Here is a 24050-nt window from a genome sequence, read left to right on the forward strand (position 1 = left end):
TGTGTGGCTGGTCAGAGCATCCGAGCTCGGACTGCTGTCCAGAGCGTCAACAGAGTGGTGCACTGTGGGATAGCTCCCGGAGCTATTACCGTCGATTTCCATCCACACCTAGCCTAATTCGACATGGCCATGTCGAATTTAGCGCTACTCCCCTCGTTGGGGAGGAGTACAGAAGTCGAATTTAAGAGACCTCTATGTCGAACTAAATAGCTTCGTTGTGTGGACGGGTGCAGAGTTAATTCGATATAACGGTGCTAAATTCGACATAAACTCCTAGTGTAGACCAGGCCTAAGACTCTATGAAAGCACGGTGATGGGTGCACATTTTAAGAACCCAAAGAGAACAGAATAGAATATGCATTCTCCAGCCATTCCCAGGGATGGAGTCCACAGCTCTTTGGGTGGTGTGATAAAGGGAGTGGGAGAGGGAGGAGGATGTTCAGGGAATACCCCAATATCTGAATTCAGGGGCGTTCTCATCTCAGCCAATGGCTGCTCTATTAGCTGGGAAATAATTTTAAAGGGGGCAGCATGACCCAAAGGTTCATGTTCTTCTGGCTGAGGCAGTATATCCATTCCAGAAGTTGGCAAAGTAGAGGTAGGAAAGTGACATGTGAGCCAAAATAGCTGAAGGAGGGCAACCGATCGTTCACCAGCGGAACAGTTCTCTAGACCGGGGTGGGGAACCTTTTTTGTGTCAGGGGCCATTGACCCACTGAAAAAAATCAATGGCGGGCCACACACGTTCAACTCACCTGCTGGGGGGTGCAGAGGCTCGGGGCTTCCCCCCTCAGTGGCGCAAGCCGGCGCTCGCGGCTCCAGCCCCACAGGGGGGCACCGAAACTCAGCGTCCCTCCATGAGCACCAGCTCACCCTGCCATGGGAGGAAGCCCTGAGTCTCAGCCCCCTCCCGCCCCCTGGCAGGTGAGTTGTACGTTGGCCTTCTGGCCGGATGAAAATGAGCAAGGAGCCGGATCCAGCCCACGGGCCATAGGTTCCCCCCCCCCCATGCTCTAGACAGTAAGGACAATTCTTTCTAAAGCAGCCCCTAAGTTTGGTTGCTTTCCGTTTTGGGGGGGACTGATCTGAGGCACCCTGGGCCTGATTATCAGAAGTGCTTAGCACCCCCACCCCAGCTGTAATCCCTGGGAGCTGTGGGGGTCCAGCACCTCTGAAAATGTCTGTCTCTCATTAGATTGTGAGCTCTATAAGGCAGGGACTGGGACCTTCCCTTCTGTTTGGAAAGCTCCTAGCCCATTATGGCCACTAGAACTAATAAAACAGATTTTTGTGAAAGGAAGGATGGTCTTGTGGCTAAGGCAGTGGGCTGGCTTCCTGTGTGACCTGAAGCAACTCACTTAATTGCTCTGTGCTCAATTGCTCATCTAAAAGGGGGATAATAATGCTTCCCTCCCTTGCAGCAGTGTTGTGAGGAGAAATCTGCTGTTCTCTGTGAGGCGCTCGGATACTACAGTGCCAAGCACCAGGGAAAAGTCTTTACCTAAGTAAATAGGTGCCTAGATATAGCCAACCATGTAAGAAAATGTTGGTCTGGGTGACTTACCCAAGGTCACACAGTAAGTCAGTGTAAATGATAGGAATAGGACCCAGTCCTGCTATATGGTCTCCAACTACAACCATTACACAGGCCCAGGTATCTGAAATGTGGACTTGCTTTGTTGCTCTGCCAACTAGTGACTTAGGGCTTGTTTACACAGAGCCTTAGTGCATGGCAAACCAAGGTGTGAATGTACAGCGCACTAGCTTGCTGCACACTAACTGGCTGTGTGGACCCTGCTCCTGTGCACTAAAAGTTCTCTAGTGTGCTTTGATATACTAGCAGCAACACCCAGAGACATTAGATAAAAACATAAAATGCTCATGCTTGAAGGTTGCAACATAACACTTCTTTGTTGTTTAGAATGCAGAAAACACAAGAACCCCAAAACAGAGAGAAACAAAGCAGGCTGCTCCGTAAAATAGAGTGGCACAACTCACCTAGCTGGCTGCCTACAACCTGATTCTTCCCTACAGAGCCCTCTAGCCTGTCAGCAGGATCAGGGTATAAAGTGGCAGCTTGTGATTTTTACAGTTTTCAATACACCACAAGCAGTACCCCAAAGCACATTACAGACCGTTTAGTGCCTGGTAGCAGGATCCACACAGCCAGTTAGTGCCCAGCAAGCTAGGAGCACTGTAGATTTACACCCCAACTTGCTATGCACTAAGGGCTTGTCTACACTACCACTTTTGTAGATATAATTTTTGTCGCTCAGGGGTGTGAAAAAAACACCGACATGGAGAACAGGGCAATGCTTTTTATAGATCAATTCTGTGTATTGGACTGAAAAGAGGAAGAAAGAGACCAGTGGAAAAGGAGACTGACTACAAGTGAATTTTTCAAAGAAAATGTAGGTGCTTAAGAGCCTAAGTCTCATTGAAAGTTAATGTGCCTTAGGCTTCTAAGTGCCTAAGTCACTTTAGACATGGGATGCAGGTACCTAAGTCATTTATGCACTTTTTGACAAATATTACCCTACATCTCTTGAGGGGCAGGAGAAGTGGGGAGAGAGAAAGTTGATAGGCTGCCTCTTAGAGAGGCCAGATGGTTTATAAAACATGTCTGACCAGCCTGATTAAATTTCTCATGATGGAGTGGTAAATAGGGACAATAAATGTGCTTGTCATTGTCTCCTTGCCGACAGACATGGTAGAAATTGAAAGTAGCACAAAAAAAATCTGGGACACTCTGAGAGCGCCTGAGCCTAGCCACTCGGAGAGTTGTGAATGGAGCTTTTGATGGCTGTAATCTTGGCTTTTAAACAAAGCATGATTCGCCTGGTATCACTTTCTAGTTTAAAGCATTGGTGTCCCACTTTTTCATGTCAAATGTCAATGGCAAAAGGGAGAGACTGGCTGGGAGGTATGAATGGAAGTGCTGCCTTTGCATTGCTTAAGGTCCCAGAGAGGGTCATTTTTGTAATACCTCAACAGCCATTTAGCCTCCTTTGACATAACTACAGCACTGAGGTTGCTAATCGCTGCATTGCTCAATCCTCATGCTACTCCCGTTGTCTGATGATGGTTATTTGAGAGACAACCCTATTCACTTTCTCTTTTATTTTACTAGTTTAGCAGTAAAGACAGGCGTCAGATGACTGTTGAAAGTTTAAAGAGATGCATAAACCTGAAATCATACTGCTGTCTGGAAAAAAATTATCTACAAGTAACAACTAGGGTGACTGTAACAGAAAGAGATGAGGGGAAAAGAAGTATTTTCCTCTAATTCGTTTACTTTGTGATTTTTGTATAACATGTTGTTTGTGTTTCAATCTTCTTCAGTGCAACATGGGAGAGAGGAACATTTTTTAATGTAGGAGAATGTAGTAGTCAAATCACACAATGGTAGGGGGATCAGAGGCTGGTGCATGCAGTGATGCAAACAGCTTTGAAATAATTTCTTTCAAGCACCTAGATTTCAAGTGGTGTTGATGGTGTTCTTTTAACTGATATTTCTTTTGTAGGCAGGGTACTGTCTTTCTAAAGAAATAACCCGAATCAAGCTCAAAAGTTGATTTCCTTCCCTTTCTGAGATTTGCATGCAAACTCTCCTTTGAAAATTGGTCAGTTCAGTATTTAACATTATCCCAAATACAAATTCAATGTCCCTTAAGGATGGGACTTTGTAATACTACTACTTAGTCCTTCTGTAGTGCCTTCCCTCTGGGGATCTTCCACAGATTCACAAACATGAATGCACTGATACTCAGAATACCCTCATTAGGAAAATATTGTTGTCCCCAGGGGGAAACTGAGGCAAGGAGGGGTTACGTGATTTGCCCTGGATTATGTGACGAATCAGTGGCAGACCAGGTAATAGAACTAAGATGTCCTGCTTCCTCTGCCTTAACCATAATTCCTTCTGTATAATCAGTACAAATGGGAAGGATAATCTCATGCTTAAAACACAGGCATGGAGTCAGCAAGTCGGGGTCCAATTTCTGCACTGACTCCTTATGTGACCTTGGGAAGTCACCTAATTTTTCTGTTCCTCAGTTTCCTCCTCTTGAAAACTTCTTTATCTCCAGGTGTGATGTTATGAGGTTTAACTCATTGTCATTTCTGTAGCACATTGAGATACTCAGATGGGAGGGCCTGATGCAGTGCAAATTAAAATACATTTCCCTAGAGTGGCAGCAAAGTCTCTGGACAGGTCTACACTACGGGGCTAAGTGAATAACGTAGCTGGAATCGACATATCTTAGGTCAACTTATTGTGGTGTCTACTTACCTCATGCTATTGCGGTGACTTACCTTATGCTTCTTGTTCCATTGGAGTACTGGAGTTGATGGGAGAGCAATCAGCGGTCGATTTAGCGGGTCTTCACTAGACCCACTAAATTGACCCTTGATGAATCGATTGCCGCGCGCTGATCCCCCAGTAAGTGGAGACAAGCCCTCTGATTAGAGTGGATGATTTTGATGTCTCACATAGGTACTCTCAACGTACCACTTCCTTGGATGGTTATCTCCACTAGTCTTTTTTCTATATATATTTTCTGTACATACAGCCATGTTCTCTTTATAAATTTTTTTAGCAGATATATACTTTTCTTCCTGTGTTGTGGAGGTTTTTATCCACTTCTAATTGTCCTTTAAACTACAGGTATGGCATGAATTGCTTGATCCAGTTTGAAGATTTTGCCAATGCCAACGCTTTCCGTCTTCTCAACAAATACCGCAACAGATATTGTACATTCAACGATGACATTCAGGGTAAGTGCCAATGCAATCCTGACCGATTCACAGGGAAATGCAACTGAGTTCAGAAGGCCATTAAATATACTGAGCTCAAATTTCCTCAGAGCCTGATAGAGCTTACGCACAAGCAATAACAATGTAAACCAAAGCCCAGTAATGTATTTTGAAAAGTGTGCCTGTCATTTCCAGTAATCTAGCTGCTCTGCAAATTTCTGCAGCAGTTGTCACTGCGAGAAAATGTACCATGTGTGCTCTCCCAGTGCTTTAGTTAGTTCAGTGAGTTGACTTAATTTTCTGCAATCTGGTTGAGACAATACAAATGATACTTAGCAGTTATGTAGGGCTTTTAGTCTTCAAATGCTCCGCAAGCCTAAACCTTGCAAATCCCCTGTGCTATTATCTTGCCGGTTGGCTTCCTCCTTGTATACAGCTTCTGCAGTCAGCCCCACTGGGGTAAATCCAGGTTAAATGGAGCAACTCTGGGTATTCACTAAGGAAACTAAGAGAAGAATTTTCCCCAGAGGGATTAATGTGACTCTTCCAAAACCACAGAACAGAGAGAGTGACAAAGCCGGGATTAGAACCCGTGTCCTGTCTCAGTCCCAGAGCCCACAATGCCCCCTGTTTTCCTCAACATGTGGAAGGGAGTGAGTATCAGAGCTGGTGGTGTCCCAGTCTGATGCTCAGATCATTAGACCTCCTCCCTCTGTCTCCGTAACAAATGCATAAACTCTTCCTTTCCTTGACAGATGCACTGCCAGTGTTTCACATGTGGGGATTTTTTGTTTGTTTTAAGTCGCTATGATAAATACCCTTCCACCTATCAAGTTAAGAGCAGGATCTTCCTATCACATTAGAAACTGGCCGCCCTTTTCCTCTCCTTCTTGTCTCCTCACTTTTTTCTTCCTTTTCTAGTCCTGACTGGCACACGCAGGAGTTTCAGAGGGTTGATCTTAATCAGCTATTTACAAACAATGGGACTTGTCCTAATCTGTGTCTGAAAAAGATTGAAAGGAAATGTTGTGCCAGTACCAGTTTCACACAAGGTCTGTCCCTACACAAGGTGCTTCCCAGAGGTATCTATGTACACACTCCTTCCAGCAACATCCTGCAATGCTGTCTAACAGGTCCTTCACAGCAATGAAGGTCCAAGAGCGATCAGGCCCCCAGAGGGACTTTGGGGGATGAAGGTGTATGGGAGAGAGAGGTAGGATGAGCAGTCATCCTGGAAGAACCATGTTCTGAGGAGGGATTTTGTGGCGACATGTCAGACTGGGAAAGGGAGACATGTGGAGTAACAGGGAAGAAGTCCAAGTGACAAAGAGTAGGAGAAGAACACAAAAGGGGATGGTAGGTCCATGCAGCTTGGGTGGAGTGACGGAGGAAGGAGGTGAGAGCAGACCAGGAAGCAGGAGCCAAATTTTGCAAGGCCTTGAGAGCCAGGACAAAACTTACATTTGATATGCGGGGGGGGGGGGGGGGAGGGAGGGAAAGAGGTGTGGAGCTAGTAAAGAGATTAGAAGAAGGACTGGGCTTGGTTGGAGCACAGGGTTTTGGTGAGGGGGCTAGAGAGGGTTGGGCAGACTTTTTTGAGATTTGCAAAGGGAAGAGTGGCAGGATTTGGTGACTGTCAGTGTGAGGGAAGAGAGGGAGGAGATGAAAAGGACATGGCAGCTCTGAGCCTGGGGGACAGAGCAGATGGTGTGGAGAGCCCATCTAGGGAGAGGATTAACACCCTCTTTGAGGAGACCCCACAGTTGAGTGCCTGGGAGCAAACTCTGGATCTAACTCGCCAGAGCACTGCTGGCATGGTTCCACTACGAAGGACGGCAGGATTTGGGGGTGACCATGCGGGGCTCTGCCAGCGCACAGGTATTGGCTGGTGCTCCTCCGTTAGGCATGTGCAGTTGCACATGTGCATCTTTGAAGATCTGGCCCTTAGGAAATTGGCTGAGAGGCAAAATCCCCACATGCTAAAACAATAGACACTTCCCGCTTTCCAAACTTCCTGATCTCCCCTCCAGCAAAGCACACAGCTGGGGCTGGTTGCATTGTAGCAGATGAGGACACAACTGCTTATTAATCATTTGGGTATCAGTGAGATGTGTCAGGGAAGTTAACCATTGTCTTGGGGGGTTTATGAGGTTGCCTTTTAATTGTATGTCAGACAGCAAAAGGCGGGGAGGACAAGTCCAGAAGTAATAGAGAGTCCTGTGGCACCTTTAAGACTAACAGATGTATTGGAGCTTAAGCTTTCGTGGGTGAGATGGACGCATGTCATACCCACTTCATCAGACGCATGTCATACCCACTTCGTCAGACGCATGTCATACCCACTTCATCAGACGTATTCACCCACGAAAGCTTATGCTCCAATACATCTGTTAGTCTTAAAGGTGCCACAGGACTCTCTATTGCTTTTTACAGATCCAGACTAACACAGCTACCCCTCTGATACTTAAGTCCAGAAGTATGTGACTGCATTGAAGGAAGCTTCTTCTAGGCCTCTCTACATTCAGTTACGCTCACTTGGACTCATACTGTCTTGTAATTCTCATCCCCTTACCCAACCCCTCTGAATTTGGCCACTGAGTTAAGCCAGGATAACCTATATACCACAGAGGTGTAGCGCAGGTAGGATGACCAGATGTCCCGATTTTATAAGGACAGTCCCGATTTTGGGGTCTTTTTCTTATATAGGCTCCTATTGCCCCCCACTCCCTGTCCTGATTTTTCACATTTGCTGTCTGGTCACCCTAAGCTCAGGTGTGGGATAAAGTAGGGGGAGTCTGACTTTAATGTATACCCTCCTGTTTCCTGCTTTTCCTGCTATGCCCCCTCTTCTGATCCCTTTGTAGCTCAGGCCTTGTCTACATTTCAAAGTTGTGCCAATTTAACTTAAATCGGGTTTTAAATGATTTAGTTAAACCAGTGCTTGGCCCTGTGTGTAAGCACTCTTGCTTCAGTTTAGCTCAAGTCATTAAGGAATAGATTTACTTCAACCTGAACCTGACTTATATGGATTTAGCTTAACAGTGTCCATACAGGGGTTTGCACGGGTTTAACAAAATCAGATTTAAAAACACGCTGTTAGCTAAAATGGTGCAACCAGGCTACAGTTGCACCAGTTCAAGCTTATTGGCCAAAGTCCCAGGGGAAATTCACCATCAGTAAGTGGATTTGAATCTAAGGCCTGGTAAACACACAAGAGTTAGGTTGGTATAGCTGTGTCGGGCAGGGTGTGAAAAAACCATCTATCTGTGCTACCCCCAGTGTAGACAAAGCTACGTTGACAGAAGAGTGCTTCTGTCACCATAGCTGCCATCGTTTTGGGAGGCAGTACAGCCATGGAAAAACCCCTTCCATTGGAGTAGGCTGCATCTACACTGCGGGGTTGTCCCGGCTTAGTCTCTGTAGTGGCAATGCAGCCAAATGGGAATCTGAGAGGATTAGCGGGTCTGACAAACACCCATACTGAAGGTGTGTGAAGAATGTATAAATCCCACCCCTCAGAATCGCTTCGGCCTCCCTTTCTTTGGCCCTGGGTGTCTGAGAGAAAAGATGCCATCTCTTGAAAGATTAATTCCCACCATTGTTTGGTTAACAATGCTGACTTCCTTCAGAGAGCATCCTAACGCAACACTGTGAGAGTGACTCCGAGGATAAAAACCCTTCCCCTGCCCTGTCCAGACTGCTAACGCGGAGTGGGAAGTTTGCCATGTATATATCACAGACTGGGAAGAGGTGATTGTTTTTATTACGAAACCCATTAGCCCAGGCCTGAGGCAGGAGCTGGCTCACAGTGCCCGGCTGTGTGGGAGTTCCCCATTCAGGGACTGTTCCTCATTTCTCCCCGGGGATGATGACATCACTCCTTTCCCAGCCCAGTCTCAGTTCATTCATGGGGCAGCAGCTGGGATTTCAGCTACAAGGGATTATTTTTTGCCTGTTCCCTCACCCCGTTGAAAAGTCAGGGATGCGCTGAGCAGCAGGATGTCTGACTGGAGAGGCATCAGGAATATCCTACCCTTCTGTGGTTTGTGTACTTCCCTTACCCACAGACAATGGGGAAGAGAAAGGAGACAATTCAGAACTCCTGCAGTGGAATGAATCTTGTGCACTATTGAGACAGGGCTCCGTATGTTTTTGCCTCCTCACTATATAGAGGAAAGCACCTGTTGAATTAATCAGGAGCCCATCGGAGCCCTGCCTCATGCAAATCTGCCCAACTCTAAAGCTACATGGCCACATGCCTCGTTCACTGTGCAGTCGAGAGCTTTGTCTCATTCAGCTCAGCCTTCTAAAGTGTGTGCTGAAGTGTGTGATGATCCAGCGCCAACCAAACCAATAGAAGTCTTTCTGTGGACTTGAATGTGGGAGGTCTGGCTTACACCACTGAAATTTTTGTGCAACCAGCACACAGTTTTCCATGTCTTGGAAAACTTTACACACCAATGGATTAAAGGAACAGATTTTGCCAGGGGCCCTTGCTTCAGTAAAGGTACTCGTCACATGGAACAGGACCAAGTAGCTCCACTTATTTGCTCCACATCAAGAGTATGGATGACTTTTGTGGGCTCTGATCATCTGCCATGCCCAGAGCAGTACTTAGTAGAATAGGTTGCTGTGCAAAGTGTATCTACAATTGCAGAAAAAAATTATGATGTGCTCTTGACAAGTAGTATTTGATCATGTAATTAAGGGACTAGATCATGCATATAGACATAGGGGCAGAGATAAGGATGCATGGCTGTCCCTACTTTGGCATTTCCTTACTTTTGAGTAACTTGGATGTTCTCTCTACATTAGTTTTTTGATGGAATAATAATATTTACTAAGATTTTTCAAAAGTGACAATTGATTTTGGGTGCTTCTATTTCTGGGTGTCCTTATGGCCAGCCTGATTTTCAGAAAGAGCAGCACACCCGCCCTCTGCAAATGAGACCTCTTCAAGGTGTCTCAGGATGAAAACCCCAAGTCACTAGCCACTTCTGAAAATCTTGGCTATTTATATAAAGCAGTTGCACAATGAAACTGAAATGCACTCTGTGCACAGGGATCATTTCATTCCTCAGAACTTCTTTATGTCTTCTCATAGTCCTTGGACGATAGGAGAATGCTACTCCCAGGTCTTAGTTGAGATGAGAGGTGTGTTTATTGCAGCCCTCCCAGTCGGAATCCCTCCACTGTTTGGGTGGGTTGGACTCCAGAGCTCCATGCTGTGATCCAGGCTGAAGGCACAGGTCCACAGGCCGAGTAGACTCGGACTAGTGTCTGGCAATGTGCTCTGTAATTTCAGCAGATTGAACTGTACAGTATTTTATTTTGTTGTTTCAGCTGACATGGAATATGCATTGGTCATTATGACAGGAAACTAAGAGGGAAGAGAAGCAGAATAGGAAGAGAGCACTGGAAGATATAATGCTATAAACAAAGCAAACTATGTGCTGTTGGACAGCTTCTGAACAGGGCAATGTCCCTGTAGGGACCTTCCCATCCTTCGTGGGAAGGCAAAAGGGGAGATTTTTCTCAGTTCTGCCGGGATTCTCCATTATCCTGCCCCTTCTGACCTGCTGTGCTCTGTGAGAGACGAGGCTCCAGCACTTTGCAGTTGCTGCTGCTGACTAAGGACCAGCTCCCCCTCCTGCATCCCTTATGCACCCAGAGGTCCCACTGACTTTTGTGTGGGCTGCTTATGTAACCCACACACCTCCTGGGTGTGGTGTTCTGTCCTCTCTAGTGGCACCGAGAGCACTTAGGGTACGTCCAGACTACCCGCCGTATCGGCGGGTAGCAATCGATTTATCGGGGATCGATATATCGCGTCTCGTTAAGACGCGATATATCGATCCCCGAACGCGCTCCCCGTTGACTCCGGAACTCCACCGGAGCGAGCGGCGGTAGCGCAGTCGACGGGGGAGCCGCGGCCGTCGATCCCGCGCCGTGAGGACCCAAGGTAAATCGATCTAAGATACTTCGACTTCAGCTACGCTATTCACGTAGCTGAAGTTGCGTATCTTAGATCAACCCCCCTCTGTCCCAGTGTAGACCAGCCCTTAGAGAGAGCATTAATTGAGTCTGCTCTACAGCCTTAGCTAAGAGCCGGTTGGCTTTTAGCTCATGTGGTAGAGGCTCATGCACTAAGCTCCAGAGGCCCCAGGTTTGAACTCGCCCGCCGACAACTTGGGGTCTGTCGGCGTTACACTTACATAGTAGACCAGACTCTTGACCTCAGTGGAACGACACTGATATAGACCTGCTGAGGGTCTGGCCCAATGTGTATGATCCATTAAGCGGGTATGGAACATTGCACTTTCCCCCACACATACACACCAGCACAGATTTGAGACTGTATTCAGCTTTTGTCTTTCACTGGACAGTGTTCCTAACCCTGTCTCTGAACCATTCCTATAGCCCATGCTGTAAAGACCAACATAATTTGCCTCCCTGTTAAGCTCCTCATATGAAGTGCATGATACAAAGTCACTTTCCAGGGGAGACAAGATTTTTATGTATATTAAAAATATATATAAAGAACTTGACATGTTAAAAAGGTGTTTGATGCCCGGTCTCAGCACTGACTCTCCTATTGCAGTTTTGTCCCCGGCAAGGTTGCTGGGCAATGGATAGCAGTGGCTTCTGCCTTCCTTTGAAGGGAAGGAGGTTTAATCTCTTCCGTGTCACTGATGAGCTGAGCAGCTCTACCCACACCGTGATAAATGCTCGGCATCTCCAGTAGTCCCAAACCTGTCACACTAGAGAGTGAAGGGTCTGAACTAGCATCCTCTGAGTGTCAGCACGTTACTGTACTGCTAGATCGCCCGGCCTGACTGGCTCCATACCATTTCATGGTTTATTTTTTAACCTTTTATCTAGGTCCTCTTTGGGAAGAATAAGAGCACTCTGGTTACACTTAGAGGAGATTAGGAGGTCAAACTGAAAATATTCGGAGATCTTCACCTCGCTATAATTTTGCTATGTTTGACTTTCAATTATGTATTTGGATTGCATCTGGGACGGCTACTCGCCGTTCACCAATAACCATCTGAATGGCAACGGCTGCAGAGGATTAATATGAAGGCAGGTTTGGAAAAGCTGCACAGCTGGGGCTTGTTTGCTCCATGTCCATAAAAGCGCATATTTTTGGCTGCCCCTTTCACAAAGCAGTTAAAATGGCATTTGCTATTCCCTTGTGCCTGATGTTTGCTAAGGGTCAGATTCTTGAGAGGCTTTGGTGGAGTGAACTAGGAGGAGGAGGAGAGCCCGGCTTAGTGATTAGAATTTTGGCTCAGCTGAGTGTCAGCTCCTTCCACCAGGTGCATTGGACACTGTGGTCAAGGGAGATACAAAGGCTGCTAGGGAGTATCACCTGTACCGAAGGCCAAGATAATGTGGTGAAGTGGCGTGCGTGTGTGTGAGTGACTGCTCCTGTTGGATGGAATTGGAACTGCTCAATTGTTTGTCATAGGCCCTATGCAGCTAATAGCTATTAGAGATCCCCCCGAGCTCAGGTGGTAGGATCTGTGCTTTTGGAGCAGGTGGCTCTGAGTTCTGCCCCACTGGCTCTGCGATGGTGTGTGGCAGAGCATCAGCTGGGTACTTCTAGAGGCCCTGGACTTGCTACAGTAGACACAGTGGCAGCCCTGCTCCCTGTGCTGCTTACTGCTGGGCTGGCTAGGGTGTGTATTTCCAGTTTCTCTTCTTGCTTATCCTCGTGTTCTTAGACGTGGGGCCCGTACGGGAGGTATATAAACACAGCCCAGAGGCGTGCAAAGAGGTGACCTCTCTTCTCCCGCAATGTCTCCTGGTGCATCTGCTGAGATGCCCAAAGCCCCTCCACTCCCACACGCCACTCTCCTGGGCAGGATCAGCCCCGTCGCCAGTCCATCACAATGTGGAGGTTCTTCCGCTCCTCCTTTAATCTGTCGCAGCAGAGTAACTGGTTCAGAGGACCATGGGGGAAAAGACCAGCTCCAGGACTCAAAGCAAAAAGGAACTATTCTGCCCAAAAGTATTGTCGGGGCCCAGTGGAACTAGACTGTGGTTAAAGACGAAAGGATCGCGGTTCATGCCAATTCTTTGGGTGTCACTTAATTAACCGCTAGTGTCTGTCATGCTGGAAAGATTGTGACATCAGTGCTAGACCTAACCCTCCCTTGAACTCTGATCCCATCTCTGCCTCTGACTCATTGTGTAACCTTTCCATAACTGCTTTCCCCAATTTGCAAACCTGGGTTAATACTTGCCTTCCCCACATGGGTGTTTCTGGGCTTAATTATTTAATGCCTGTCCAACGCCCCGAAGATGTAATTTGCTGTATATAATTGTGAGAGGCGTGATCCTCTCTGCCTGGTTTTACACTAACGCAACTCCATTGACATCTTGTGCGGTTATTCCCGATTTACACCAATGTGAGAGGAGAATCAGGCCTTGAGTATTTTAGCCCTCAATGAGAACAATATTCAGAAATGGCCTCTGGGCTTCTTCTTTCTAGACTGGCTTTGGTTACCTGTATCAGCTTTGTTTTTAAACATACGACACCATTTTCTTTTCCTGACACTTTCTCTGGACGCCCAGGAGGGGCTCTGAGGGCTGGTCAGCTATTCAGTGATACTCTGTTGAGCTTTCCATTCAAGATTGAAGAACAACATGATTTATGAACATTCACCCTTCTCTCTCCACACCTCCCTCCACCCCCGCCTCAAAAACAGACTAGCCAACCTGGCCCTCATTCAGTAATTACTTCAGGAAGTAGTTATCTGAAATAATGACATTCAATCTGTTTGGAAAACAGAGACCAACTTGCTGAAGGCCTTTTTCTTGCCACAGCCTCTGGTAAGGTTTTTCCCTTTGTGGCCCTTTTGGAATTAGCGCATTGATTAGCCAATGTCTTACAGAAACCAGCTGTGAGCTCCCCTTCTCCACAGAGATGCTTTATTGCTTCAAGTGCAGAAATTGTAATTTCAAAGATAACTATTGATCCCGAGCCAAGGTACCGTAATTTTGTTACTTGAGTAATGGGAGGGAGCTGCAGTTGGGGAGAGAGGAAGGAGGATTAGAAACACATTGGAGAGAGAGGAGAATTATTATAAACAGCAAAGCTGAGCAGAGTCCGGCCATCGCTCAGTCATATCTGCAACTAAAGTGCAGAGGGATGAGTAATGGCACGCCCTGTCCCATAGGCATATGGGCTGCTCGAAAGCACATCACATAGCAGCCTGAGTCAGGGCACCCCTTATTCACTCTTCTCCCCCAATGCTTAAATAACATGTGTTTAAAAAGAATCAAGTCTCTTTTGCAGCATGTTCCAGTTGTGTTTTCACTGGCTTTAATGTGGGTTCACAGACACAGCCAACAATAAGGGTTACTCCCTATTGGCCCCTAGATGACCACTGGGGTTTAAAGCAATTTCACATGGGCCAGAACCGAGAGAAATATGGAGTTTCTCCAGTTTCATTTCTCTCTCTCTCTCTCTCTAATATTCTTCCACATGCACTTTCTGGCCATATCCAGGCTTCCATCACTGCTAGTCCTGTGTGCCCTATGGAGACCTACATGGCCCTGGCACCTGCCAGAATTGCTTCTCCCCAGATCAATTGCTCTGCCCCACCTCACTGTGGTGTTTTGAGTTTTGTGCAGTCAAAACGCTGTAATGAAATGGCCTGCGAATACCTTTGTCCTGAATGGAACTGGATCTGTTCATCTCTGGGTCATAGGCCCAGTACTGCTGCCAGATACTGGAGCATTCTCTGTTAGCTCAAGAGGTTGGGGCAGGAATTCTGAACAGTCCTATTCTGTGACTCAGTGGCAGCTGAGCCACTATTGGTCGTGGGTTTGCTGAAATCCAGTGAACAAGCAGAACAAAGGGGATACTAGAAAACCGAAGCATTAACAAGCCAAGCGAAGTGACGCCATGGGAAGGCAACATCGAAGCTGGCACAGTTTCCCTGCATTCCCATAAACTTCATGGAGTGTGTAAAAGTTTGCACTGAGGAAGGGGTTAATTATTCTCCTCTGCCATAGGTAATGGGCATCTCGGTGGGCAGAGACCGCTGGGTTTTCCAAACAGTGCCGGCCAGGGGATGATGATTTAGTACAGGAGGAACAAAGAGGAAACGCTTCCCACATACTGAGGATCCTCCGGTTCCTCGGTTTCCAGAGTTGATGAACTTTAGTCCCCTCTGAGCAGGACATTCAATTACAGCAATTCCTTTAAAGATGTGGGTGTCTTTTTCCTTTCAAAGAGATTGAATCCAGAAGTTCCATATCAGGAAACAAACTGGCAAGAGACGTTCTCTGAGCAGACAATGGGGGGTTCCTCTTTGGTACAGATCTGAGGATCTCGTGGTTTCAGAGACTCTGGCCTGAGAAATTTAATTATCCGTCTACTCTAGCTATCCCTAGGAATTATATGCTTAAATTACTGTTGCCTCTGATAGATTACATTGTAACCAGCCCCTAGCTGCATGCCTAGATGCACACATTATGGTGATAGCACAGGACAATTTGCTCTGGAAACAGGCCTCTGCCACTGGTAGAATCATAGAGGTGTAGCGACCTCAATATTTATGCTAAGTCAGAATCTTGATTAGGTAGCAGTAGCTCTTCCCTCCTGTAGGTTAGACTAGGTCACAACTAAAAATTTTTTGCTGGTATCGCTCTACTAGTAAACCCTCCTAGTGTAGATGCAGCTTTTACTGGCTAAAAAGTGCTTTTCCTGGTATTGCTCATACCGGGTTCCCTAAGCAAATTAAACAGACCAGGAAACGCTCTTATGCCAGAATAACTGTGTCCATATGAGGGCTTTTGCCGGTATAGAAATGTCACTAAAAAGAAATCGCAAGGCCTCCAAACAGACATTACCATACTGGCAAAGGTTTCTAGTGGGGACCTAGCCTAAGACGCTAGAGGAAAGGATGAAATACACCCAATAGCCAGTCATACATTTGCACATCCCTATTGCTTTGATTTTTTTTGTGTGTCTTTACTCTTGTGAAATATAAACTGTCTTTCTCTCTGGTTTCTTATGTCACACTCATCCCTACTGGAGTATTAGAGCACATCACAGCCTAACTGAATTTATCCGCATAACACCAGAGGAAGGAAAATGCCAGCCCACCATTACAGGTGGGGACCTGGGGCCCAGAGGCCTTAAGTGACTTGCCTAAGGTCACACAGGAAGTCTGTGGCAGAGCAGGAACTTGAGCCCAGATCTCCTGAATCCCAGTCGAGTGTTATAGAGCATCATTCTTCATCAACAGCCTTCTGTTGTCTGCCCCCCACATACACAGCGTTCATATACATAACAGCATTGCCTATTAAGGTTGCCAACTTTCAGACTGTAGAAAACCGAACACCCTTGCCCTGCCCCACCCCTGCCCCAAGGCCATGCCCCTGCCCCACCCCTTCTCCAAGGCCCCGCCCCCACTCACTCCATCTGCCCTCTCTCTGTCGCTAGCTCTCCACCACACTCGCTCACTTTCACTGGGCTGGGGCAGGGGGTTGGGTGCAGGAGGCGGTGAGAGCTCTAGTTTGGGGTGCAGGATCTGGGGTGGGACAAGGGGTTGGGGTGTGGGAGGGGGTGAGGCATGCGGGCTCCGGGCAGCGCTTACCTGAGGCGACTCCCAGAAGCAGGCGGCATGTCCCATTAGCCACGGTTCCTGGCCCATGGGAGCTGCGGAGCCAGTGCTCGGGGCAAGGACAGCGTGTGGAGCCCCCATGGCCACCCCGCGCCTAGGAGTGGACATGCCGGCTGCTTCCGGGAGGAGTGGTAGATACGCTGGAGGGTAGGGATAGGATACAGAGGGACCTAAACAAATTAGAGGATTGGGCCAAAAGAAACCTGATGAGGTTCAAGGACAAGTGCAGAGTCCTGCACTTAGGACGGAAGAATCCCATGCACTGTTACAGACTAGGGACCGAATGGCTAGGAAGCAGTTCTGCAGAAAAGGACCTAGGGGTTACAGTGGACAAGAAGCTGGATATGAGTCAACAGTGTGCTCTTGTTGCCAAGAAGGCTAACGGCATTTTGGGCTGTATAAGTAGGAGCATTGCCAGCAGATCAAGGGACGTGATCATTCCCCTCTATTTGACATTGGTGAGGCCTCATCTGGAGTACTGTGTCCAGTTTTGGGCCCCACACTACAAGAAGGATGTGGAAAAATTGGAAAGAGTCCAGCGGAGGGCAACAAAAATGATTAGGGGGCTGGAGCCAGGGCCGGCTCCAGGCACCAGCTTACCAAGCAGGTGCTTGGGGCGGTCACTTCGGAGAGGGGCGGCACGTCCAGCTGTTCGGCGGCAATTCGGCGGATGGTCCCTCGCTCCTGCTCGGAGCGAAGGACCTCCCGCTGAATTGCCGCCACAGATCGCAATCGCGTCTTTTTTTTTTTTTTTTTTTTTTTTTGGTTTGGCTGCTTGGGGCGGCCAAAACCCTGGAGCCGGCCCTGGCTGGAGCACATGACTTATGAGGAGAGGCTGAGGGAACTGGGATTGTTTAGTCTGCAGAAGAGAAGAATGAGGGGGGATTTGATAGCTGCTTTCCACTACCTGAAAGGGGGTTCCAAAGAGGATGGATCTAGACTGTTCTCAGTGGTACCAGATGACAGAACAAGGAGTAATGGTCTCAAGTTGCAGTGGGGGAGGTTTAGGTTGGATATTAGGAAAAACTTTTTCACTAGGAGGGTGGTGAAGCACTGGAATCGGTTACCTAGGGAGGTGGTGGAATCTCCTTCCTTAGAGATTTTTAAGATCAGGCTTGACAAAGCCCTGGCTGGGATGATTTAGTTGGGAATTGGTTCTGCTTTGAGCAGGGGGTTGGACTAGATGACCGCCTGAGGTCCCTTCTAACCCTGATATTCTATGATTCTATGACCGGACTTTTAGTGGCCCGGTCAGCAGTGCTGACCAGAGCCACCAGGGTCCCTTTTCAACCGGGCCTCCCAGTCGAAAACTGGATGCCTGGCAACCCTATTGCCTACTTAGAAAGCAACTAGCCTGCTCTGTAAAGCCAAGACACTGGAATCTCTATAATAGCCTGGGAACTTGCTTAGGCCCCCCCACAGAGGGTTTCTCTATAGTAGCAGTTGCTTATTATATGCTTTTCTATGGCAATTATCAGAGTGTTGGGTGCCTTTACCATGAATTTGATACCTCCAAAAACACAACCGCATGCGGTTCTCTCTGCTCCACAGGCAGCCACTCCCTGAAGTGGACCAGATGCAGGGGGTAGGCGATAAGGCACTAAATTGCATATCCCCAAAGCCTTGCTTTATGTGCAAGCTGGAGGAAAGAGAAGGGGGATCAAACTGAAGAAATAACAGTCGTTTTGCACTGGTGACCCCCACCCCCACCTCCCACTTAACACTAGAAAGCTTCAGACACACAATCCCATGATGATCTTTGCTGGGAGATTTCCTACCATTGAAATAGGTACAGCGCCATCTGGTGGTTGTGTATCTCACGTTCATGCACCCTTAATTAGCATCATCTTCCATTAAGCTCCTTGGCGTGGGTGGAGGGGTGAAAGCTGCACTTCCCCCTGCGCTAACATCAGGGCGAGCCACTGGGCTGGCTCACCCCCTCTCTATGGCTGATGAAAACTCTGCCTGGCTGGACTTGAGGAAGGAAGGGCAGGAAAATGTGAGCTGCTGGAAGCATGGGGGAAACAGGGTATTTAGCCTGCCTGGAGTGTGGAGGGTTCTTTACTTAACTGTGCATGGTGAGAGCGGAGAGGCTAGTGGGAGGCCCCTCGGGCAGATCCAGGCTGCCCAGCAGGGGAGGGGCATAGGAGCAGACCTGCCATATCCATTGAAGCCTTTGCACCAGCACAAGACATTGCACATAACTCTGGGCCTGTGTTTCCATATTATATACCCTGCGTCTGTCGCAATCACAAGCGCCTCACCAGCCTGTAACTCCCTCGGCTCCTTTCCACTGTGGCCCTTTGCCTGGCCAGACTCCATAGATACACACTTCTGGTGATTCATGGGGGGTGGGGAATGACTCAGTCCAAGATACTCTAACCCTGTTTGAGGGGAAGATGGAGGAAACTTCGAACTGTCCTGGTGAAGCAGCTGGGATGGTGCAGAGCATCTGGCTGAGGCTGTAACACCAGTGGATCTAAGGCAATGGCTACACTTATGGCACAGTCACTGCACACCCCCGTAAGTGGCTATAAATGGCAGCCTAGACACTAAGGCACTTCTTCAGCGAGTAGAGACACGCCAGAACCCTAGGGCACATGCCTTACCCAGCTCTCTACATGCCCAAGGCCATGCCTCCCATGTCAACACTGCTATTTTAGCAGTGTAGTGTCCCACTGCCTCCCCGCTGCTGGAGCCTTTCCCTGCTGTATGCAGCTACACACCGCAGTGTGGACACAGCCTGCCTTTCACTGCTGTGTGTAGCTACGGATACCCGGCCTACACATCGCCCCAAGTGTAGCCAATGCCTAGCTGATCTGTGCTTTTTATGACACGCTCCCTTTCCCCCCCATACATTCCTCCCCTAAACCTAATTACCCCCCCCCCCCCCCCGCCACCACCCAGTCCTGCTGACTCTGGAGTGGTAGTTTTCTCCCCAGCGCTGGGCTAATAGACGGGCTGGGCACTGAGCCAGGAGTGAGTGTGAGGGAAGTGAAGGAGAAGAGAAATAGCAGGGAGCTGAAAGGGAATTGGAAGAGAGAAGGGAGGTCCAGGGGTTAGGACGGTAGCCTGGAACTCAGGAGACCTGGCTTCAATTTCCAGCGGTGCTACAGACTTCCTGGGTGACGTTGGTCAAGTCAGTTAGGGTATGTCTACACTGCAACTGGAGATGCAATTGCTACCCAAGTAGGCCTACCCGGGTTAGCTTCTTTCACTCTATGCATCTGAAGAAGTGAGGTTTTTACCCATGAAAGCTTATGCCCAAATAAATCTGTTAGTCTTTAAGGTGCCACCAGACTCCTTGTTGTTTTCATGGCTAAAAATAGCAGTGAAGACACAATAGCACAGGCTAGAACCATGAGTATGTACCCAGTGTTGCAGGAGGGCGTGTACTGCCCAGGCCACCACGTCTTCACTGCTATTTTTAGCTATAATAAACTAGTCTAGCTAGATTAAAGCTAGTGTGGCTATACCCACGCAAGCTGTAATCCAATCTCTGATTGCAGTGTAGACACACCCTAAGTCTCTCGTCACATCAGTTCCCCATCTGTAAAACAGATGATAGCACTGCCCTGCCTCACAGAGGGGCTATGAGGATAAATATATTAAAGGTTGTGAGGTGCTCAGATACTACTACAGTGACAGGGGGCCAAATAAGTACCCGAGAGATGGTTTCCTGCAAGTTCTCAAACAACTAGCAGCTGGATTTAGTGAATGGCACCTTCTGCCTTTGCTCCTCTTGCTCACTGTGTCTCTGTTCTCTTTTCAGGTACTGCCTCTGTTGCAGTAGCTGGCATCTTCGCAGCCTTAAGAATCACAAAGAACAAGCTCTCCGACCATAAGTTTGTTTTCCAAGGAGCCGGAGAGGTAGGCTTCACCCGGGTTCGGCCCTAAATACAGTGTTTGTCCCTTCATTTTAAGGGGGTAAAAATTGAAGCATAAGGCCCAGATCCACAAACTTAGGTGCCTAAGTCCCAGTTTTGGGTTCCATTGTGATCCACAAAAGTCCCACTCAGCTGCCGCCGAACCCTGTGGGCGCCTAAGTTTCTGACTCTTTGTGTGCGCACTGCCATGCCACTCCAGGTCCCTGGAGGCCTATCTCCAAGAGCAATCCACAAAGCAGGGGAAGACAGGCAGAAGAATGCCTGTCTCACCCATGGGCCCAATCTGGTAATCGTGCTCAGAGGCACCTATTGGATCAGGTCCCATTCAAAATCAAGGAGGTGCCACCACATTATAATTTCTAGCCCAGTGGTTAGAGCCCTCACCTGGGGTGTGAGAGACCTAAAATTCTATCCTCTCCTGAGGTAGAGGTGGGGAAGGATCTGAACAGGCGCCTCCACCCTCTCAGGGGAGTGTGCTAACCACTACGCTCTGGGATACTCTGAAGTGGGGCTCCCTCAGTCTGTCCTGTGAAAGCTATGGATATATAGAGTCACGGGGCCAGAGAAAGGATGAGAACAATTCTGTAGTCCAGTGGTTAGGGCACCCACATGGGAGATCCTGGGTCAGTCCACCTGCTCCAATCACTGTTTAATTATGTATACAAAATAGAACAGCTTCAACTGGAGAGAGTGAGGGAGCCCACTTCAGAATCTTCCAGTGGGTGGGCACCACCTCCTCTCCTCCCCCACGGTTCTGTGTGGTGTGAAGCAGTCACCTAACTCATTCTTACAAGAAACATCTCAGGTGCCTATCTCCGTTAGAGGGCAGGGCTAAGGACACACCCCTCTTGCCGGCTTCTCCCATTGGCTAGTTTAGGCAGCTCCTCGCCTAGCATGCTGGCTTTTGGGGGTCACATTCTAAGGCACCTGTCTCTCCCCATGCATTATATAGGGAGCCTGGGTGCCTCACTTGGCTTTGCAGATCAGTGTTGTTCCAGTGATTTTTTTCATGCAGTGCTCCGCCGAAATCTTTTTGTGGATCCGGGCCTAAGTCTTCAGCCAGGCTGGAATTCAGTAAGGAGAAGCAAAGGGGAAACCTACTCTTAGTGTACCTTTCTGACCAGGAGTGGTCTTCATTGCTTGTTAGCCCTTCGAAGTCAGCACATCTGAAATGAAGCTGGAGCCTGTTCCTCCTTGTGCATCACCAACAGAATGGTTTACTTAAGTTACAGTCAACTCCGTGCAAACCCACTGAATGCCATGAGGCTGCCCAGGTGTCAATGGGGTTTTAATTTGGCCTGCAGAACCTTTATTACTGATGATGCATGAACTGAAAGGAGCCCAGCTGGACTATCAGGGCATGTCTGTCAAGCTGGCAGTTAGGGAAAACAAAAATCTTCTTCCTTGTAATCTGAGCCCGTCACAGAGGAACAACAAACACAGAACTCCCCCAGGCCACTTTTACAATCATTTGTCAGAGTTGAGCCACACTTTCCCTTTGAGGCAGAAGCCATCTCTACTTCTGTGTGTGTACAGTGCCTAGCACAACAGGGAGAGGGAGGGTAGCTAGTGGTTAAGGCTCTGGCGTGCGGCCTGTAAGATCTGCATTCAATTCCTGTCACCAACTGCCTGTGTGATTTTGGGCAAATCATAGAATCATAGAATATCAGGGTTGGAAGGGACCTCAGGAGGTCATCTAGTCCAACCCCCTGCTCAAAGCAGGACCAATCCCCAACTAAATCATCCCAGCCAGGGCTTTGTCAAGCCTGACCTTTAAAACCTCTAAGGAAGGAGATTCCACCACCTCCCTAGGTAACCCATTCCAGTGCTTCACCACCCTCCTAGTGAAAAAGTTTTTCCTAATGTCCAACCTAAACCTCCCTCACTGCAACTTGAGACCATTGCTCCTTGTTCTGTCATCTGCTACCACTGAGAACAGTCTAGATCCATCCTCTTTAGAACCCCCTCTTCAGGTAGTTAAAAGCAGCTATCAAATCTCCCCTCATTCTTCTCTTCTTCAGACTAAACAATTCCAGTTCCCTCAGCCTCTCCTCATAAGTCATGTGCTCCAGCCCCCTATCACTTAATCACTTAACCCTTCAGTTGCCCCTCTGTAAAATGGAGATTACAATCTAACAGTCACGACAGATGGGTGTGTTCAGCATCTTTCCACCCAGCTCTCAGGTGGGGCCTCTCGGTGAAACCGTAATGCCAAGAACTATAGACAGCAAGTCAGGGTTGTTTTGTTTTTTTATCATGAGACTGGGGGAAGAAAGAGGGGACTGTTCCCCTCTCAACATTTCAAATTTACCACTGTTGTCTAGAGTTCCTCTCTGCTGGCTTCATCCTGGAGCCGCACCAGTCTGGCTTCTACCCTCTTCTCTCCACTAGTAACTGCTAGTACGAAGGTCTCAGACAACCTCTTCCTGGTCAGATCCTAGGGCGATGCTCCACCTTCAACCTCTTTGACCAGTCTGCTGTGTTAGAAGCCATCAATCACTCCCTCCTTCTTGACACGTTTCAGCTAGATGATGATGACTTGTATTACTGTGTGCATTGGAGTCATGGCCCAGGGCCCCGGTGTGCTAGGTGCTGTACAGAACAAAAAGAGGGTCCCTGCCCCACAGAGTTTACAATCCATGTGCTTTTTGGGAGGAGTGGGGGGGGGGAACTGTCATCTTTTTAAAGCTCTCCAAAATGAGGCACGTTCCTCTGAGGAAATGATCGGAATTTGCTTTCTGCTTATGGGTTTCAGGCTGCCATGGGCATAGCCCAGCTCATCGTTATGGCCATGGAAAAGGAAGGAATTTCGAGGGAAGACGCCATCAAAAAAATCTGGATGGTGGACTCCAAGGGACTAATTGTCAAGGTAAGTCTGCCTCTGTTGCACTACTGTGCTGTGGTGCATGATAGATGCAATGTAACAGGCACAGGGTAAAATGGGGCCTGACTCATTAACCCAGAGCAAGCAGATCCAGTGCGCCACAGGCAGCCCTGGAGTAAGTGGTTGCAATTCTGTTGAAGTCAATGGAGCTGCACTTGCTTATACACAGCAGGGTAGACTTTGCTTTCCTGTTTTTGATGCCCTTTCCAGCAGCGTTTGGACATTCTGGGGTTACCTACAGCTGCAGGGTCAGGGACCACTCTGCTTCTCAGGCCCAAGAGGACTTTGTAAATCTCCTCACCAGGAGACAGAGCTTTCTTGAGATTTGCTCCAAGACACTGGAATGAACTTCCACCCGAACTAAGGGCCATCAGAAACCTCACCGCCTTCCACACGAAGTGCAAGGTGCACATCAAAAAAGAAACTTACCAACACAAACCACTCCACTGCACACAATCCTCCCCCATGCGAGAGGATGGGAGAACAAACCACACGTGACAGATGTTAGTCACGTAATGCACAACTGGAAGGTGCGCAGATACTACAGGGATAAGTGCGATATAGCAGAATATAGAATAGGGTGAGGCACTGAAATCTTGCAAACAAGATTTTGCAAATAATCGATCTAGACTTTTCTCACCTGCCAGAGGCTGGTTTGTTCCTTTTTCCCTGCAGGGGAGGAGTCACCTGAACCACGAGAAGGAAATGTTTGCCCAAGATCACCCCCAGATGAGAACTCTGGAGGAGGTAGTGCAAAGAGTGAAGCCGACAGCTATTATAGGTAGAGTCACGGAAAAGGGAGCTCCGTCTCACTTGTCCAGTTCTTGGGGGGTTTCTTTCTTTGTTCCAGGGGCTCCTCTGTTGTCCAGTCCGACTCCC

The 24050-nt window shown here is 48.1% G+C and overlaps 1 protein-coding gene across 1 annotated transcript in view; it reads left to right on the forward strand.

Annotated features, from left to right (window-relative positions):
- Positions 1–24050, forward strand: part of ME3 (malic enzyme 3) — a 193726-nt gene that overhangs the window by 161142 nt on the left and 8534 nt on the right. The window contains exons 7-10 of the mRNA XM_065409015.1: positions 4667–4776; positions 20173–20270; positions 23043–23156; positions 23847–23952. Of these exons, the coding sequence (XP_065265087.1) occupies positions 4667–4776; positions 20173–20270; positions 23043–23156; positions 23847–23952 (428 nt within the window). The remainder of the gene's footprint in view (positions 1–4666; positions 4777–20172; positions 20271–23042; positions 23157–23846; positions 23953–24050) is intronic.

This window comes from Emys orbicularis, chromosome 1, assembly GCF_028017835.1.
Source record: "Emys orbicularis isolate rEmyOrb1 chromosome 1, rEmyOrb1.hap1, whole genome shotgun sequence".
Lineage (NCBI taxonomy): Eukaryota > Metazoa > Chordata > Testudines > Emydidae > Emys > Emys orbicularis.